The sequence below is a fragment of the Pteronotus mesoamericanus genome, unplaced genomic scaffold (genome assembly GCF_021234165.1).
Source record: "Pteronotus mesoamericanus isolate MK-2021 breed Mesoamerican mustached bat unplaced genomic scaffold, CSHL_Meso_final contig_78, whole genome shotgun sequence".
Classification (NCBI taxonomy): Eukaryota; Metazoa; Chordata; class Mammalia; order Chiroptera; family Mormoopidae; genus Pteronotus; species Pteronotus mesoamericanus.
Window position 1 is genome coordinate 19,362,540 of NW_026555258.1, and position 20,072 is coordinate 19,382,611.

At 39.1% G+C, this 20,072-nt stretch overlaps 1 protein-coding gene across 1 annotated transcript in view; it reads left to right on the forward strand.

Moving 5' to 3' along the window:
• The window catches only part of SVEP1 (sushi, von Willebrand factor type A, EGF and pentraxin domain containing 1), a 159,165-nt gene that overhangs the window by 18,246 nt on the left and 120,847 nt on the right, over window positions 1–20,072 (forward strand). Inside the window, exons 2-3 of the mRNA XM_054584536.1 lie at window positions 9,380–9,635; window positions 12,573–12,749. Of these exons, the coding sequence (XP_054440511.1) occupies window positions 9,380–9,635; window positions 12,573–12,749 (433 nt within the window). The remainder of the gene's footprint in view (window positions 1–9,379; window positions 9,636–12,572; window positions 12,750–20,072) is intronic.

Here is a 20,072-nt window from a genome sequence, read left to right on the forward strand (position 1 = left end):
AAAATATCCCCACTTTGGTTAAGCTAATTAAGTAGATATCCAATCCTTGTTGACGACCCAGTATGGTTAAACCATCTTTATAATTTTTATCTTGAAACTGCAACTACCTTTAATTCATTAAGAGTCTTACTAACTTCCATCTGCAGGTATTTGTCTAAAGATAATTTTTGCTTCATTTCTTATTATGAAAATAATATATCCATAAATAGTTTTAGATAAAACAGGAAAATATAGTAACAGTTGCAGTTTTTGTCTCTTTTCTGTGTATGTGTGAGTGTACACATATATAGAGTTTTTATATGTAAATATATACTAAAAGCATTTTCTATAATTCTTATTTTTATAACTAAATAGTAAAATTTTTCATGCAACAAAAATTATAAAATTACCTTTAAGTATGTCTTATCATGTAGATATACTACAATTGAATTTTTGAATCTCCCATCGCTGGTCAGTTGTTACTGAAAAACTGCAGCTAACATAGTTATCCTTGCATATAATGTGTTCTCAACACCTCTCTACATTTCCTTTCTCTTGATTATCCATCTGAAATATGAGTAATTTTTTTATGACACTTATTTCTGTTTCTTGCCTCATTTTGTTACCTGGACTTCCCACCAAGAAGTGATGGGGCATTCTTGCCTTGATCCTGAATTTAGTGAGAATACTTCAAACATGATTTTGCCCATTCGTTTATGATAGCTCTCTTTGTCATATTACGTACCTCTCTATTCTTTTCCTCTGTCATTGATAAAAATCATAAACTGGTGTCCAAATATCATTTGAGATTATCTTACTTTTCCCTTTGACCTCTTGATGTAAGGCACAGAAATAAATTCTCACCTTTGACTGTGGGCCAAATACCACTTGGTCATACTGTATAGCCATTGAACATGTCAACTGAAATCATTTTATAAATTTATTCATAACAGTATTAATAGTGACTTCAGTATTTTGGAGTAAGCTAGTAGCTTGTTTAATAGTAATATGTCAGTTAGCTCTCTTTGATTTTTATTTGGATTCTGATTAATTTTGCTATCCAGATTTTCTTTATTCCTTATGTGTTTATACGATGGGTGATGGAATTTGGCATTACTAGAAATTTGTTTGGTCTTTGGCAAGTTCGTTCTATTGTTCTTTGTAGTCTGGATTCAGTCTGCTGCTCTGCAACTCCTGTGCACACCCTTTCACAATTTGATGTAGCGTCCCTATGGATCCATTTCAAAATGATTTGTGTCCATGTTTAATAACTAAAGCATGTATGTGGGTGGAAAAACTCTTGTGAGTATAAATCTGAGATTAAGTTCTTTCTTGACCCCCTGGTTCTTCTGTGATTTGGCTAAACTGTAAGAAATAGCCTAAATGTTACTTGAGCCAACATTTTTTTCATTCTAGAATATCAGTCTATGAAGCCTAAGTAAATACTTAAAATAAATGAGACATACTAAATATGATTGATTTGATATTACAGTATAAATAAGAAGGCTTAGTTATGGCAGAATACTTTTCCCAGTTATACATTTGTCATTGTTTTATTTTTTCTTCTTAGTGAACGTTTCCATCATATCATCAAATAGAGTAACTAAAAATCTCTAACATAGCACCTCAATATAGATTTGGTGAAACAAGTTTAAACATGATATTTATAAGAACTTTCATTCCCAATTGCAGGAGTTACTGTTAACAACAATGTTGGGACTAGAATTCATTAGTTTGTTCTGCATGTTGGACATATAGCCAGTGAAAATTAAGGCATTTGTTTATTCTTTCATCCACTATTTCATAGTTATTTTTTGATTATCAATAGAGTGAAAATATAAGTGTCTGTTTTTGCAATCTAACTTAGGATATGGCCAAATATATAAGCATCAACTATAGTTATGATGGGATTAGTGTAATGCAGTGTAGTGGGAGGGGGTAATTGAAAGAGAAGAATTTAGGATAGCTTCAAAGAGGAGATGAACTTGGATCTGGATTTTGAAGAACTGGTAAAAAAGTAGGGGCAGACACGTGGGGAGGTGAGAAAGAGTTGTTAAGAATTTCCGGGCAGCCTCTCTGGGTTCTGACCTAGTGTGTGGCAACATGACGAAACACAGCAAGAAGATCAGAATCACTGGTAAATACAGGACCTGTTATGGCGCCTCCCTCAGGAAAATGGTGAAAAAAATTGAAATTAGCCAACATACCAAGTACATTTGGCAAAGAATCTGTGGCAAAACCAAGGTGAAGAGAAGAGCTCTGGGGACCCAACCCTGTGGTTCCCGCACAAAAGCTGTCGCTGGTGGCCTACAGCACCGCTTCTGCCGTCACAAGACTGAGGAATGGAAAGACCAGTAGAAGCTCCGCAATGTGAAACATGGCTAACCTATAATAAATGGGTTGATTTATGTGACAAAGTTTCTTTGGTTTGTTAATTCTATTTATTAGATGTTCTCTGATTTCCATTGCATTAATTTTGCTCTCTCAGAAAAGTCTTGGAGGGAGAAGAATTCCAGGCAGGGCAAACATCAGGTAAGCATGGTATGTTCCAAGACCTCCGAATAGACCCAGGTGTAGCAAGAATGTAGTACAAGAGGTAGGTTGGAGAAGTAGGTAGGAGATTAGAATGTGGTAAGGGGGGTGGTTGGAAATATTATTTAGGATAGTCCCTTGACATGTAAAAAAATATTAGACTTTATTTTGTTGACAGAGAAAAAAATCATGGAAGTTCTAAAACATAATTGGATCAGTATTTCAGAAAGATGACTTTGCTGGCAGGTGTTACAATAGATTTGAATGAATGAAGAGCAGCTTCAGTTAGAGATGTTTAAAACATCTCTTATTTTCAATAATCCAGGCAGAAATACCTGGATTATTGAAAGGATGGATTAAAGAAAGGCTGGGGGCAATAGGATTGTGAGGAAGGTAGGTAATTCAGAGGTGAAATGTCTGGAAGGGTTACTAAAGGTGCTGGATCAGAAAGAAGGCAGTATAGATTACTCCTAGACTACGGACTTGTAAAACCTATCTTGTCGGGATAGATTAGGGGGCCCTATTTGACATGTCTTGAAAATAGGAGGAGCGGATACATTGAGTTTGAGAGGCCTGTGGCACATTCAGGCAGAAGTGTCCACTGGACCACTGGACCACTAGCCCTTCACTTTGGGGGTTTAAGAGCATAACTTAGCATAGGTTTAGGAGTCATTAGTCTACAGGTGAGACTCAAATTTCTGAGTTAAGATCATTCCCCAGGGGAAGAACAGAGGAGAAAGAGAAAATTTGGAAATGCTATAAAACTACAAAATGAAAGTTAATAAAAGCCCTTAAATATACTCTTAGGAGATTGTCAACATTTTGATGTATAGATTTCAGTCATACTTATACATACATGCACACACATACAGAACATTCACACATATACATACTCTAATTGATAAAATTGTGTTTAGTATCTACTTTTAAATTTAATATTATTCAATAACATCATGGTAATGATATTATATGATTTCCCCATAATTTATATAATTAGTAACCTATTGTTGGAATTTTATGTTGTTTCTATTTTTCATTATTGCAAATTATTCTGGGATATAGTACATCCTTTTGATGATTTTTCATGTGTGTCCATGGTTGTTTCCTTAAGATCTCCTTAGGTGTAAAATTTAAGTTTAAATAGCATAATATTTTTAAGGCTTTTGTCACTTTGTCATGCTGTGCTCCAAATAATAGCAGTCCCAACAGAAGTATCTGTTTCTCCAGATATTTCACAATTAAAAATTTTAAAAATACTTTGGTCATTTAAGAAGTGAAAAAATAGTATTACTATTATTTAACTTACGTTATTTTGGTTATTAATGTAATTAAATGTTTTTCACATTTTCTGACAACAGAATTTTGTTTTGGTCTTTCTTTGGCCAGAACACCTACATTTCTGTTATTTTCCTTTTTGTTTTCTCTTAGAGATATATAAAAGTTTTTATATTTTAAAACCCTTAATATTTTATTTGATAAGCATGATATGTGTATTTTCTCATTTCTTCTTTGTTTCTAGTTCTGAATTTTTTTTTTTTAAAAAGCAGAAATTTGAAGAAGTGCAGTGCTTACTATGATTTTGTGCCTTATTGCCTTGGTTGGAAATTTAAAGGATTTTAAATAATGGTGAAAATACTTAAGATGACTGATTGATTCCTTCCCAGGTTGGGAAGTAATTTCATAGTTGAGCATAATTTACAGTGTTGCTTTGAGACAGATAATCTAACATAATGTTATTCGTGGGGTATCTTTTTATTTCTAATTTTTTTCATTAAAAAAGCAAAAATTAGTTTTATACAATTCCTTTTTAGCATCTTGGATTATCATTTTCTTTTAACTGGGACAATTACTTTGTTATAGTACAGCTACAGGCTTACTAATTTTAATTTATTTTTGCATTTGAGGAATAAGCCTTATTCAACAAAGGAGAAAGATTGTTTGAATACTTTTTGAATTCAGTTTGGAAGTATTTATTTATAATTGTGCTTCTGTGTTTATAAATGAAATTAGTCAGCAGCTTTCTACACTAAAAAAATTTGTACTAAGCTTAATCAGTTTGAATTTCTGGCATTTTATCTTACCACTAGCAATGTGGATTTCTAAGTCTTCCATTGTATTTTGGATTTTCTTGCATTATTTTCTTATCAAACCTTTCTCCTCCTACACATCTTCATTTCCATCTTAGCCTGTTCTCTTTCTATGGTTTTTAGTTCCTTCTTCCATAGAGACTCTGCCTCTTCTAAATCCTAGTTAGGCAAGCGACATTCCAATGTGTTTGTTTTCTTCTTAATTCTGTATTTCTCTAAATCTTCAGGTTGGTTTTGCAGTTCTTGAGTTTACACAATATTTTCATAGGCCTGCTCCAAGCTTGTGTTTTTGCCTCCTGGGATAAGGATATATTTGTCTTGACCTGCACTGTCCAATATTTTAGCCTCTAGCCAGATGTGGCTTTTTAAATTTAAGTAAATGAAAATTAAATAAAATTGCCCTGGCTAGGTGGCCAAAAATGATCACAAATGCCAGGAACAAAAGTCTCAACAGATTGAGAAAATGCTCCTGAGAATGACGATCAGAATAAGTTTTGAAGCGTATTTCATACATTAGAATCAAAGAAGGAGACCTAAGGAGGGCTACGTGGAATCTTTTGGTGGCAGATTAAGAGAGCAGGAGAAAGAAGAAGGGGGAAATCGCTAAAGCTGGATAAAAAGCAAAACAGAGAGACAAATATTTCTTATACATTCATGGGCACAGGATAGTTTATTAACATTTCCAGATCATAGAGATGGTATGTGGGCAACGAGATAGCAATGAGGGGTCTCTGGTCACGTGCTCTGGAGCTGGGGGCTGTGCCCTGGAAAGGGAGATGACTCTGACATTCAAAGGTATGTTCATCTGAGACGCCAAGTAGACTCACTTATAACTTTGTCAAGGAAGCCTACAGGCCTCAGATGTCACTACCCACCATGACCTGCTTTTAGTTAGGAATTTCTACATTCAGATCATCTGTGGTTCAGATCATTGCTCTGTGAGTTCATAGGGCCTGCCATGTAGTCTCCCCTGAGTTTATCGGGTTTAGTATGTGGCCCCTTTTTTTTGGATCACAGTAACCAGGAAAATAAATGCAGTGCCAGGGTTAATTCCTCATTGGAAGTAGAAGGGAAGAGAACTCACACTATGTAAAACCAAACAGTAATATGGAACTAATACTAGAGATACTCCCACCAAATCCAGAAGGAAGGAGGATGAGATGAAAATGAAAAAAGAATATATGAAGTTCAGAAATGAGGACCCGACAAATGCATACATAACTTCTTTTCCCAGAAATACTGTTCAAAAACATTAAACAATAAACATCCCTTACCCTGGAGAATATCTGATTATTCACATTAAAAATATTAACTAAATTACAGACAAAGCTTGTTGAAATTTTAGAATTTGAAGGATGAGACAAGTCTTGTATGTAGCTCATCGTGTGTCTTGTTGTAGTTGTTTCCTAACACAGAAAAGCAAATGTGGAAAACAAGTTGTAACACTGACATAATTTACTAGTTTTCTGGTCCCTGGAGGAGAATGGCTCTGATATATTGACCAGAGGTAACAGTGCATGAAGTCAAATTTTTTAGAAGATGACTTAGGAGGTTCTCGATCTTGAGTTTCTGTCCTCACTCCAGGTTGGCTGCAGTAGTTTATCACCGCTGAGGTAGGGATGCAGTTGGAATTACATCCACATGTAGTTAATTAATAGAACCCAAGGGCAAATATTGTCCCAAAGTCAGATTTGTTGTGACCTCTCCTTATTTTTTTTTTTTTGTTTTGTTTTTTGGAGACCATTTTCAAAATGGTTCTCTTGTGGCCTGACTTTTGGTGGGGGGTAGAGGGGACTGCAGTCTTGTGTAATGGTGATGAATCTCGGGTGTTAGAACAATGTTACACAACCCTGCATTTTTATCATTCTAATGACCACTGCTGGACAAGGGGAGCTTACTTCCCTGCCAGATATTTATACAAGCTAATCAGAGGCTTGATACAATGCAGATGGTGATAACCTTTTACCACACAAAGTTCATACTCAGTTTTTCTTTGGCAGCAAAGGGTTTGCCTCATTCAATATCCCGGACCCAAAAATTCTATTTCTTAAATGCCTTACAAAGCATAGCAGATGATGTAAAATATTTCGGGAACACTAAAAAGGAATCAAGTGCTCGGCCTCTGCCACATTCCACAGAAATCACCACAAATCTATTTACTTCCTAGCTCTGTGGGATGAAACATGCTTTTCTTGAATTATGTTTTTATTCCAGTACAGTGAAGCACAAAGATTGGGGAGAGGGCAAATGGTTTTCAGTGAACTATCCACTCCTCCTCCATCTTTAAAGGGCATTCCAAACCCAGATCTTGTGTAATTCTTTGCTTGGAGTACTAGCCCTGCTCTTCTTCTTACTATTTTAAGCTTAATATATTGCCTTGCCAACAGATATCATGGTTCCTGTAAATATTCACCCATTCCCCACAAGAAGAGAAAAGTAGAATCACAGCTTAAAGCATTGTTTACCTAAGGGATAGCACAGCAATGAATCACCACTAAATCCTAACCTGGATGTTGAGGAATATTACTGACAATGGGCTACGATTAATAGTACAAAATTTGATCTGTTTATGTCAGAAGGGCAATAAAGGCATAAAAAAGGAAACTCTTTTTTTGTTCAAAACTACAAAGTAACAGTGCATGCATACGTGTGCACACGCACAGATATTTCATACATTCCCACGGCTCATTCAAGGCCAGCTCACTCAAATAACTCTCTGCAGCGTATCCTAGCAATTATCCACTCTAGTCATTCATTAATTAATTCATTGAATAAATATTTATGAGCACATACTCTGGGCCAGGCACTGTCAAAAATATCATGCTGAAAAAGAAAAAAGCAACTTACTTTTTTTCTCTCTCTCCTTTCCATCAACATTCTCACTTTTTTAGTGTCTTGTTTACAGTTAACTGCCATGGGTTTGTAAGAGAGTAATAAGAATGAGTAAAAGCTTGGGGGAGTGTCCATATAAGCTGGGTTATGATTTCAGAGTGGAACCACTCAGGGAAAAAAAAGAGTTTGTCACTTAGTCAAGAGCAAGGATGGTATAAACACAACTCACCATATCTTGGAGTCCTAGAACTAGGAGTTACCCTTTGAATACTGACATACAGTTTTAGAGATGAATAAAATAATATCTAGCTTCATGCCATTCATAACAGATCATTGGCTTTTTCCCCAGAGGTGGTACTGAATAAAAGAAAACCGTGTGTGGAATGTTCCAGTCCATTACAATTGATAGGGCTTTTTGTCTGGGATGTGTCCTAACTGAAAGTGTGTTTGTTTATATGTGTTATCATCCTTTATACATTTCAATCATTTTTATTAATACTCAAATTACCCTCTATTTGACCAGAAGGAGCTTCTTCATCTGGTTTCTGATTCTCTTTGACATACCCTTGGTAGCCTTTATTAGCTCATAGTAGCAGGTCTTTGAGAAGGAATGGGGTGAAGCATTTGAATATCTCTTCTCAAATTGCTCACTTTCCAGATGTTCTCTAGAGTCATTTTTAGTTTAATTTAATTGCCTTTAAATTCAGGTTTAAAGCCTTTATCCTTAACACTAAACACTAGTGAACACTAGTTCACTAGCTCATAAACACTAAAAAATTTGGTAAGGATTATTGGATTAGAATCTAATGATTATACATTTATGAAGAATGCTTTGTATAAACATGAATTTTATAATCTAAGAGCATATGGGTATTATGGCTGAGTCTGCCCTTAAAGTGAATTGAGACAAAATTATTTTTTTAAATCATGTCATCTCCTTTTAACTTTAACAAAACGTAGGATGTAATTGTAGCTCTTCTTGAATACTTTCTGAATGTAGTGTTTCTTGACTTATGCCTAATAAACACTGAATGCCTTCTAAACACTTGCCATAAAATATACTGACACTTCTTTACCTTTCATATCCAATTATTATGAAAAGCAACGACAGGCAATTGAGTTACAATGCCAGATTCACTGCTGAGTTCCTTGTGCCTGTCCAGCTTGATGCCACAAAATATCAATGGCAATAAATAGATGCTTTTTTAAGAGGGTTTCATTTTTTCTTTTACCTATAGAGAAGAACAGCATATCATATTTCTAAAGCATAACTCATTTGTCCTAAAATAATAAAGTCCAAGTGCCCGGTTGAGTAAATCAGCATTTTCTCGTGAAGATAGGACATCACCACCAAGGGCTGATTTTGTGCTAATACTGGGTGGTCCCAGGAAAAAAGATGAAGTATTGAATCAATTCTACAATATTGGAGGAGCAGTGGAAAAACAAACACAGAAAGCAAGTGGGTCATTATGAACTCTGGAAAAGACATTCACTTAAATTTTCCTCCAGTTAGGCTTTTAGTGTATGGTCATGAGGTAGGGGGTTGGAGAGAGGGCGTCATGAAAGAGAGATGCACGCTTCAAAGTGCATACACGGGAGTCAGAGCTGGTTCAAGTTTCGACAGCCCGAAAAAAAAAAAAAAAAGTTTAACAATCATGGTAATATTAATAAGAAGTCATTCCATAAACATTTGCTGTTCTCATTAGCAAGTTCCCATGGCAGTGCGGCTGCTGCCGATGCATTTTACATGCTTCTGAAGTTTATTGTGGTTCTGTGAGACCATTGTGGTCTCCAGTCTGTGTGTGTATTTCTCTCCGCGATCAGTGTTTTTTTCCCTCACTCTGGGGAAATGCTAATGATCGCCACAAATACTATTTTGCATAAGAAGGGGCACATGTAGGAGGTGAATGCACTATGAACTCATGCTTACTCTCTCTGTTTCATTACAGCAAATTCTTCGTCATTCCAGGGAAAACGCGACAAAAGTGATATTTCTCATCACGGACGGCTATTCTAATGGGGGAGATCCTAGACCAATTGCAGCGTTGCTGCGAGATTCTGGAGTGGAGATTTTCACGTTTGGCATATGGCAAGGAAACATTCGGGAATTGAATGACATGGCTTCTCCGCCAAAGGAGGAGCACTGCTACCTGCTCCACAGTTTTGAAGAATTTGAGGCTTTAGCTCGCCGGGCATTGCACGAAGGTAATGGAAACCCAGTGACGTAAGATGGTGCATTTAAATGGGGGTTCCTTCTCTCTTACTGCTTGAAGCCCACTGGAGGGCAACATCAGACCCCGTGAAGTTTTCGCTGAGCGCGATGCCCAGGTGTCCTTGGTGTATTAGGAGATGTGTTGAACTTCATAAATAGAAATGACATTCTGACCTTGCAACAACAGTGTTTTTTGTTTTGTTTCCAACAGCTGTGATATATTTTTGCTAAAATATCCATATGCTCCCACCAGGAGCCGTTAGCATCAATGGAATGGATTGAGGTGTGTTTTGAGGCCACACACAGCGTGGGAAGTCTTGACTTAGATGTACTTACTGTTATCCAGAAGGATAAAGTAACCATTCAGAGATATGCACAGTAGATCACACCAGGATGTTTCCAGAAACACACATGAAGATATAGGGACAGGAAATGCTTAACACACACTTCTTGACCCGACAGTTCGAAGATACATAAGCTCTGTAAAAGCTGGAGAGCATTACCCCAACAGGAGATGAAGTCAGCAAATCCATTTATTAGCATTCTTGGTGCACATTTATTAAGATGTTTAGTTGTATGGTTTAAGTTATATGAACTTCCAGGCATAATAAAGGCATGTGGCTTGGTGAGCCATAAAAAAAAAACTGTAGACTGGGAGGAGATGACAGGAACTCTAGCCTCAGACAGAGCTGTGGAGCACATTAGGCCTGATCCTGGCAGGGGTCCATGTGAAAGATGTGCTTCGGCGGGCAAATCATGGCGACATGAGGTTTTAAGCAATTAGTGATATTCATAATAAGCAGTTCAGCCCTACCATAGTTCCAAGAGAAGAGTCTAGGATGAAATCTCAGGCTAGCTATAGATGCAACAACAACAACAACAACAACAAAAGAATCCCATGTAGCCATCTACTAGCTGAGGGGGCTTTCGGCAAATTGTTTAACTTTTGTACTCCTTAAGTTTCTCATCAATAAAACAGTGAATGATACTCATACCTAGTACATTGGGTTATTGCAAGAATTAAATGGGTTAATGCATATAAAGTGATTTTAAATATTGAGGACCTATGATACTAAACCCTGCATAGCTATCCATTATTGTTACCTTAAACAATTTATCTAACACCTATGAGCTTCAGTTTCCTCTACTTTTAAAATGGAGTTATATAACATAGTTTTATTGGGAGTTATTTAGTGGATTAAATAAAATATTTAAAATTTCACCAAGGATAGTGTTCAGCACGTGGCAGTTCAGTAACTGGGATTTTTCTTCATTTCTCCTTTTCTCGGGGAAAAGTGCTGTGTTGAGTGGGAGCACAGCGTGGCTATGTTACTAGATAGAATTATGAAATTATGAGTGGAATTAACTGTGTTGGAGAGGACTGATTTGCAGTCCTACCATCCCTCTTGTCTTATGGGATTAGGGCCTTCTGCCCTAGTACAAGTTGACCCAGAAACTGGGTGGAACAGAACCTTCTTTTGGTTACAATATCACAACAGAGTTTTTGAAGGCATTGTTTTTATTATAGTTAACTAACATTTAGAATGTGTAATACTCGTATTGGGTTTCCAGATTTGGTAAGGAAAGATCCTGTTTTTCTGAAAAAAACATGATCAGATCAAAGGCAATGAGCTTCATTTCCTCAAGCTCTGTGTTCTTTGAAGTTACTTTCGATTTGGATGGATTCGCTCTTGGTCTCAAGACTGTCCATGCTTCTGGCCATTCTAAATAGACATAGGTTCCAGAATAATAGCTTTCCCCATATGTTACTTCTTCACTTATCTCTCTCAGACCTGAATGCCAATGGAGCAGTCTGTATAGCTAGATTTTTCTTGCTTCTGAAGCTTCTTCTGCCAAATAAACTTGTGGCCAAATGCCTCAGAACCAAGTGCCGTGCGACAGACCCTTTTCCAACAGCACGGTCTATTGGATGGAGCCTCAATAGGGTGCCCGGTTGTACTGGTCTCTTCTCCTTGGAGGATTCCTGTTACTTTTCCCCTGTCTACCATTCAGAGTCTTCAGGCATAGAGGCAAATGTGCCCTCGTTGAGGCCACCACCAGTCTCACTCCCAGGTATTCACTCACAGTCCATATGATTTGCTGAAACTCACCCGTGTGAGTTCCTACGAGGGACCCATGGCCTTACCTAGCACCATGGGCGCAGCACTGACATTTGGGCTAAGACATTTAAACTTCTCCAACAAAGTAAATGGAACTTATTTGCCTGATTAAGTCCATCCATTCTGGATCCGTCATATCCTACCGTACCCCTCCCCGTGAAGTCACTTTCTGAACAGATCTGAGTCGTTGAATTCCCAGAATGCCTCACTTCAGAACATGATTCAAGTACATCAATATGATCTCCGTTTACATGAAACATCGATTGTTAAGATTGAGAAATAAACCACATCCCAGTTCTATTATTCACCTTGTGTGGCACTGTTATTTAAGTGTTCAGTCGAATGGCTCTGCAAGCAACGGTGCTGAGCCTCTGGTCAGTAGCTCTCAGCGGCAGCCCTAAGCAGCAGTCAGGATCGTAGTTTTATTTTTGTATTTGGACAAGGATTTCGGAAATACTGAGGCAGCGAAGCGCTGCTGGCGGGGAACCCAGAGGAATGAACTGCAGGACTGACTGCTTTGCTTCCTGCTGCATCTGGAGATTCTTCCCTGAAGTACTTAATTTTCTGCCTGACCCCGCATGGCCTTGAGAACTTACCATGAGGTCCCAGACTGAAATAACTGGCTGAAACGTATTCCTAGTCTATGATAGCGCAAGCAACACACGTTCCTCTTTGGGTGGGAGTAGGGGGCAGTTGGGAATTCAACGGATATGAAAAGACATTTTCTCCAGCTTGCACTTAAATTTTAGTAACTAGAGCTGTACCGTTCAACTGTTAATTCATTTTTTTATTACCCTCTGTCATGGCTAGATCTGCCTTCTGGGAGTTTCATTCAAGAGGATATGTCCCATTGCTCGTATCTGTGTGAAGCCGGCAAAGACTGCTGTGACCGAATGGCAAGCTGCAAATGTGGGACGCACACAGGTCAATTTGAGTGTATCTGTGAAAAGGGGTATTACGGGAAAGGTCTGCAGTATGAGTGCACAGGTGAGTCTCCAGTCTGTCTGACTCTATCCGTTATCAGTTGCTGTGTCAAAAATGATCCCCCAACACAATGGCTTAAACCACTAAGGAGTTATTGCTCATGAGTCAGCTGGGCAGCTCTTTCGGTCTCAGCATGTTGATCTCAGCATGCATTTGTTACTAGCAGTGAGTTGGGTAGGATCTTAGCTGAGTTCTCCTACCCATTTGGGGACCAGCTGGCTGGTCTAAAATGGCTTTGTCTGGGACCACTAGGTGGACTTTTGTGTGGCCTCCCAAACTCCATCAGGCTAGCCTGGGCATGTTCATGCGGTGGCAGAGTCCCGAGAGGAACAATGGAAGCTTGCAAGGCCCCTTCAAGCCTACATTCAGAACTGGGAGGGGAGGATTTGGGGGTCTCTTGTGTGTCATCGGTCAACAGCCAAATCTGTCCTCTAGCCTCTTAAACCAAAATATGCCTCAGTCTCTGTATGGATTGAAGCCAGTGGGACTCTGGTCCTCAGGTTCCTTAACTTGTGGGACTGTCACAAAATAAAATGCAACATTCATTTGATGGTCTTTTAGTCCTTCATAAGTCTCTGAAAAGGGACATCAGAAAGCTGGAAAAGTGACAGCACCTCAAAATGGAATCTCCTTCGTTGACATATGTAATTTTACCTCCTCTAACTTTCTTTCCCAGAGAATCTTGATATTTTAAATATTTTCTTAGAAAGGCAAGAGGAACAACTTAGGATTCTTATGTTCTGCATTATATTTTAGGAAATATATAATATTTAGAAGTAGAATGTAGTTTTTCTATGATAGCATTTTGTTTGGTCTTTTTTTTTACCTAAAAAGCAACTTTTTTTTTTTATAACCTGAACAGCTCTTCTATGATTTGCTGTTTGGGAAAAAGGCATTCCCATGGAAATTAGCACCCACCAGGCACATGTAGAAGCAGTAGGTTTATTTTATACTGTACCATGTGGTCTGTCATTGTCTGTGTCACCTGAACACTATCCTGACATTTGGAAGGTCAGCCTGCTCCACACCCCAGAAACGTGGTTCTCCCCTGTCTACCTGACCTCTCTCTTCCTTCTTCTCCCCTCTTGTGTTCTTCTTTTACTGTCTTTGAATCTTGCTGCCCCCCATCTCCCCTTAATTTCTCCTCCCTTCCTTGGCCCTGATCCCAGCTGGCAGACACATCCTTCCTGGGTCCGACCATCCACGCTCACCCAGCAGAACCACGAAAGTATTCTTGGCCCTGCTCCTACTTGACCCAGCAGGAGTTCTCATTTAAGCAGAAAAAAGTGGGGGGGTGGGCGGAGAGGAAATCCGCCTAACTGCCTCTGGGTTGGCAGAATGCCCCCCTTGACTCTTCCCACATTTCCATCAACAGCCCCTCTTGGCACTGTCCCCAGCACCCCCTCCTTCCCCCCTCCCACCCTAGCCCACCAAACACAGGCAGAAGCTCTCATTTTCTTGCTCCGTGCTGTAGTCAGCATGTCTGCTCTCCGTGTGGTCCCAGCCTGAGCTGCTCCCTGCCTGCCAGCAAGCCACTGCCGCATGGCCGCCCAGCAGCCACAGCCACACCGGGCAGCAGCCCCCACTGCTCCACGGCGCTATAGTCTTGCATCCCAGGGGGGAAGCTGCAAGAAGAGAGGAGGCGGTTCACAAACCCACTGCCCCCAGTTACCCAGGCAGCAGTGGCTGTTACCAGGCGAACATTCCAGGCTGCAAGGCACAGCGGTCTGTGACGTGGGTGTCTGGGCAGGCCTGACAGTAGAACCTCAGCAGAGAGCACAGGAGCGCTTTTGCGGCCGGTTCTAGCCAAGGATGGCAAGCGCAGGGGGATTTGTTTACCCACCCCTTCATTTAAATTAGTAAGCCTCAGCTTCATGCTTTCTCACATACAACTTGTAAATGATATACCTTTGCGGCAATATGAACGTTCACGTTGTCATCTTCAGTATCTGTTTCTAAGGCATTATGAAAAGTGGTATTGGAACTCCAAGATGTACACCGTGACTGGATATCGTTGTAGGAGACAGTGCTCATCGCTGGCTTCTCCTGCATGCCAGGAGCCAAGAGAAAAATAAATAAATTATACCCCTGCTGTCGCATGAGAGACTCAGGACCAGGCTTTTTTCTTTTGGAAAGGCAGAAAGAAATATTTGCTCTAAATTGTACAGTACTGAAAACCTGGAAGCCGTGAGCCCCTTCAAAATCTATTTAGTCCACAAATGTCACAGGGCCCTTTCTCCATGCTAAGCCCAGGTACTGAATCCATGCAGGGCTTCAACAGTGAGCAGGTAGACATGGTCCCTGCCTTCTTAGTGCTTACAGTCTAACCACACAAATCCATTTGTAAATGCAAACTGGGAAGCATGCTATTAAATAAAAATGCCTGTGGTATAAAGAAGGGACTCCAGGGGAGGATAGACTTAAGATTGTACCTTCTGAGCTAAAATGTAAAGGATGACTAGGCCGTAGCTATTTATTGCTGCAGAGGATAATGTTACCTTTCATTCAGAATAGTTGGAATTCTGAGTATCCATCCCCATCATAGAAACAGTGCCTTTCAGAAGCAAATCATTCCCCTTGAGAGCCAAAAGAAACTTAGAGATTATCTGCTCTAAACCCCTCATTCTACAAGAGGAAATGGAGGTTTCAGGAAAGCTGAATATTTTGCTCAAGATGGCATATCCAGCCATCAGCAGGACCTGGGAAGGGATGCAGGACACTTTTCTGTAAACCTTGTGTTATTTCCAAGACACCACACCGCTTATTTTACATTTTTGAAAATAGCTTCTTGTGTATACATTGCTTTTCCATTGACACTGAACTGCCCTCAGAGTGTTTAAAAACAAAGATCTGGCTCAAATTCATCCTCTTGCTAATTACAAACTGTGTGGCTTTGGATGATTAATTTCTTCTGATTTTCAGTTTCTTTTGTAAAATCAGCTTAATAATGGTATCGTTTTGTATACACACATATGTATATATACTAATATCTATATAGAGACGTTTATAGATATGTGTGTGCATATGCAGGGGTTGGCAAAAGTAGATTTACAGTTGTGAGTACACAAAACAGTTTATTCTTGTGTTCCTATTTATTAATTATTGTATTATTTTCTATATGAACAACTGTAAACCTACTTTGGCCCACCTTGTATATACAGATGTATACATGTGTACATAAAGAGAGATCTATAGATGTATAGTTAGGTAATTGAGAGAATATATACTTCGAGTCCTTAGGGTAATATCTAGCACATCGATTTTCAATCAGTGGTAGCTTTTAATCATTACTGTGAAATAAGATAAGACAGCTAATGAAAGAACATTAAAATAATTGTCTCAAGAACAAGGTACCTGAAGATAACTGATACCACATCTTTTGTAAATTTTACCCTTCTGAGCTAGACTAGTGGCCCTCACCTGAGAAGCTGTGCTCTGGGAAGGGTGAGGAAGCCCGATGCCTGCAGGTGAATACCATCAAGAAAGCTGGCGCCCACTAAAGGCGACCTGAGGAGTGTCCCATGGAAATCAAGGACACTGACTGAGGGAAGGCAGTGAGATGACGTGCCACTGGCTGTGGAAGAAAAAAGATGTTTGCCTTGATCAGGAAAGAGTTATGTACTGGAGCAGATTATATTTCTTAATTTCATAGCAGAACAGAATACTAGAGCGAGCTATAAGGGTTTTCCTCCTCATTCAGTCGGGAAGACTAGAAAACTCTATCCATGGTCATATAGGAAATTGGGCCAGAAATAGAATTAAGGTTTCCTAACTCCTCGTCTGCAGTCCTTCCTTTGTGCCAGACTGTCTTAAAGGGTATCTGCGAGACCTCAAAGAAAGCGGATAGCCACAGTGTTACTGGGATCTCCTCTGTTTCCCCTCATTGCCAATCTGGATTGCATGGGTCCTCAAACAGTGACCTCCCAACATCCTGTCCAAGGCAGCAGCTTTACTTAAAATGGCACGAGCACCGTTGTCATCATCAGGAAGCGGCTGCTCCATCGTCAAGACCCTGATACACAGAAAGATCTTGATGGTTGTGGATTTATTCCAGATTGTGAACATCTTCACTGGTGATATTTGCTAGAAATTACTAAGAAGTCATACTTTGCCAAAGAGTTCAATTTGATAAGACATGAGGATGTTTCAACTGGTTTTTCATTTCCCTTGGCTCAAAACTTCTTTGAGTTGGTTTCAAAATAACCATGTGCTTCTCACTGGTGGTCTTAAAGAGTGTGTGCTAAGAAGTTTTGCAGGAGGAAGGATCATATAACAAATAGATAATTCAAGGTGGAATGATGCTTTGTTCATGTGTATCTCTATCAGTTGTATAATGGCACTGAATACAGAAACCATATCTGACAGAGTTTAAATAATATTAAAAAATTTGCTAGGAAAAGAGAACTTGAAACACAGTTGGAATACTGAGGAAGCTATCCTCTATGTGGTCCATTCTAAGAGAGACATTGCCATGAAAGAAATCCAGTTCAGCAACCAAAGTAAATTTCAAAATAGTATAAGCCCTTCACTTCATTTTCTCTAATGCCAAAACAGAGATATAATACAGACCACAGCAATTCTTCAAATCTCCCTCTTCTCAACATCCTTTCCCTTAGAAACTGTAACTCTTCTGCACATATCTCTTCAAATTCCCCCTTACACACACACACACCCCTCCCCCGCCCCTTGCCACTCAAACCTTAGCTCAAAAGTCTACATCACTCTATAGAGAATCAGAAATGGAGAAAAGCCAGGAATATTTGCATATCAATACTCTTTTTCGTTGTAAATCAATGCTTTGTGTAAAGGCCTATGATTTAAAAAAAAAAAAAAAAAGAAAATACCTTACATAACTCAGTTTCATTAACCATGCAAATAGTTTGTATGATTCAGAATTTGTGTGGGACCTTAACACTGCATTAGAAGATTGAAAAGACTGAGAAAATATCTTTCTAGGATTAGTCATTGAACTTCAGCTAAGGGGGGAGCGCTGAAAAACTGTGCTGGCTAATGAAAAGATGTTGCTTCCATTTCTAGCTCTAGTTTTCTTTCTTTATCCTTTACATTTAACATAGGCATTTGGACAGTGATGATGATGATGATGATAACAATTAAAATAGTGCTTACTCTATTACAGATGTTTTTCCAAGCATTGATTAATTTGTTTAATGTTCATGATAACTCTCTGGAGTATTGTTCCATTTAGAGACAAAGTAAAAGTCTAAGAGGTTTAGTAACTTGTCCAGAGTTATAAAGCTAATAGGGCTAGTTTATGAACCCAAGTGGTCTGGCTCCAGCCATATGGCTAGAGTCTAGCCATAGAGATAGACATTCAACAAATAAACATGCAATCAAAAATATAATTTCAAGTTCTGTTAAGTATTAGTTTGACCCTTAGGAGATCATCAATATTTGATCACTTTCAACCCACAAAAGAGCAGCATCATATGTTTTAAACTAATAGTAGGTAAGAAAAGAAGAAAATGAGTCATATAAAATACAAATCTGCCTAATGTTTTTCAATTGTGACTCATTCATAGAATAAACTTAAGCTCCTTAGCATGAAATAAAGGCTTTGCATGATTTGATCTCTCTTTGTCCTTTGAGCTGAAAGCTGGAACTAGTTATAGTTTCCCCTAAATACCACGCTATTACTTTTTTAATCATTTATATTGTTATTCTGTTACAATTGTCCCAATTTTTTTCTCCCCTTGCCCTCCTCCACCCATCCCACCCCCCGCTCCCACAGTCAATCCCCACTCTGTTGTCCATGTCCATGGGTCATTCGTACATGTTCTTTGTCTAGTCCCTTCCCCTTCTTTCCACCAGTATCCCCCTCCCTTTCCCCTCTGGTCACCTTCAGTCTGTTCAGTGCTTCCATGCTATTTCATTCCTCAGGCCTTTCTTCATGCTTCTGGCTCCCTTTCCCACCTCACCCAACTATTGTCTTTATTCCTACTTCACTAGACTAGTGATTCCAATGGGCAGGGGCTTTCTCTTTCATTCTGTGTCCCAACTGCCTGCCTCAGAGCCCACAGTGAGTACTCAGGAAGGAGCATTGGGTAAGAGATCAACTTGAATAGCAGAATCTTAGATGGACAAGAACTCATTGTTGAAATCTTAGGCCATTGCAGTTTCCACATCTGCCTGGGAACCACAGGTTCCCTAGCACTAAGGCACATGGGGAGACCTTCTTAAGAGTATAGTTAATTCATTTGAGTGTAAAATATCTACCTTTGGTTTAACTTTGTTGACAATAAGTCAAATGCAGTATATGGTGGATGCACTACATGAGTTATTTTTAGATGGCTGGATCATCAAATCAGTTGATTCACCAGTGAATTTTGTTGTAAATCCAAGCCATTGCAGCTGTTCTGAATTTTCCCTGCAGGGATCTTAGAGACACAGAGTATGGAGACAATAGGCATCTTGAGGACACTGTTCTTTGCAGATTGAATCCATTTCAGTGAGGTTGGAATAATTAGCAGATTGAAAATTATGGCTAGATGATAGCCAAGGCTGAGGGCTAGCTAATGGGCCAAAGCTTCAGTTCTATTATTCTTAATAAAAGGAGGATACACTATGGAAATAGAAACACTGAAATATTTATTGGGAAATATCTTATTGTATATGTAAACATATGCACACAAATCCCCACCCCCACCCTGCACACACGCACATGTTTTCCTAAGTATTATGTCATTTCTTTGGAAAGAGAAAGGACAGAGAGCTCTAGAATTCTTGAATGGAAACCAAAACATTTGGAAATCTTGTTCTCTGAGCTGGGTTTAGCTGATATTTTTCTCCAGAAAACATCCCCAGAGGTGACTAATAATGGATTTTTAAGGTGTAAGGAATTTGCACGATGTATTCCTATTTGCTTTTTATGAAGGAATATTGCTAGCACGTTGACATGTGTTCCCATCCGCCCAAGGAGGAGAATGGTTAACTGCTTCCTGGATGAGGCTAGTTTGTTCAGTCTTCCACTGAATGAGGTAGGTATTACAGTACTAATAGAGTATTTTCCAGTCTGTCATGCTTTTGTAGCAGGAAAACACACAGAATTAGATCCTAAGTGTGAAACATCACCAAACTCCAAAGTCAGCATGTTGTATTTTTAAGCTCGGTTAATACGTTCTTCGGCTCTGTGACTTCTATTTGATACTGTTACCTGACAGGGGCCTGTCCCTGAATGGATCTGCCTAGGGCCAACTGCAGTGTGTGAGTTATTGACCTTGTGTAGGAAAGATTTCACAGCATGAGTCCAGGTGACTGTGAGGATGCGTTTATGAAAGCTGGGGACACTGAAACAAGGAAAGGCCTAGC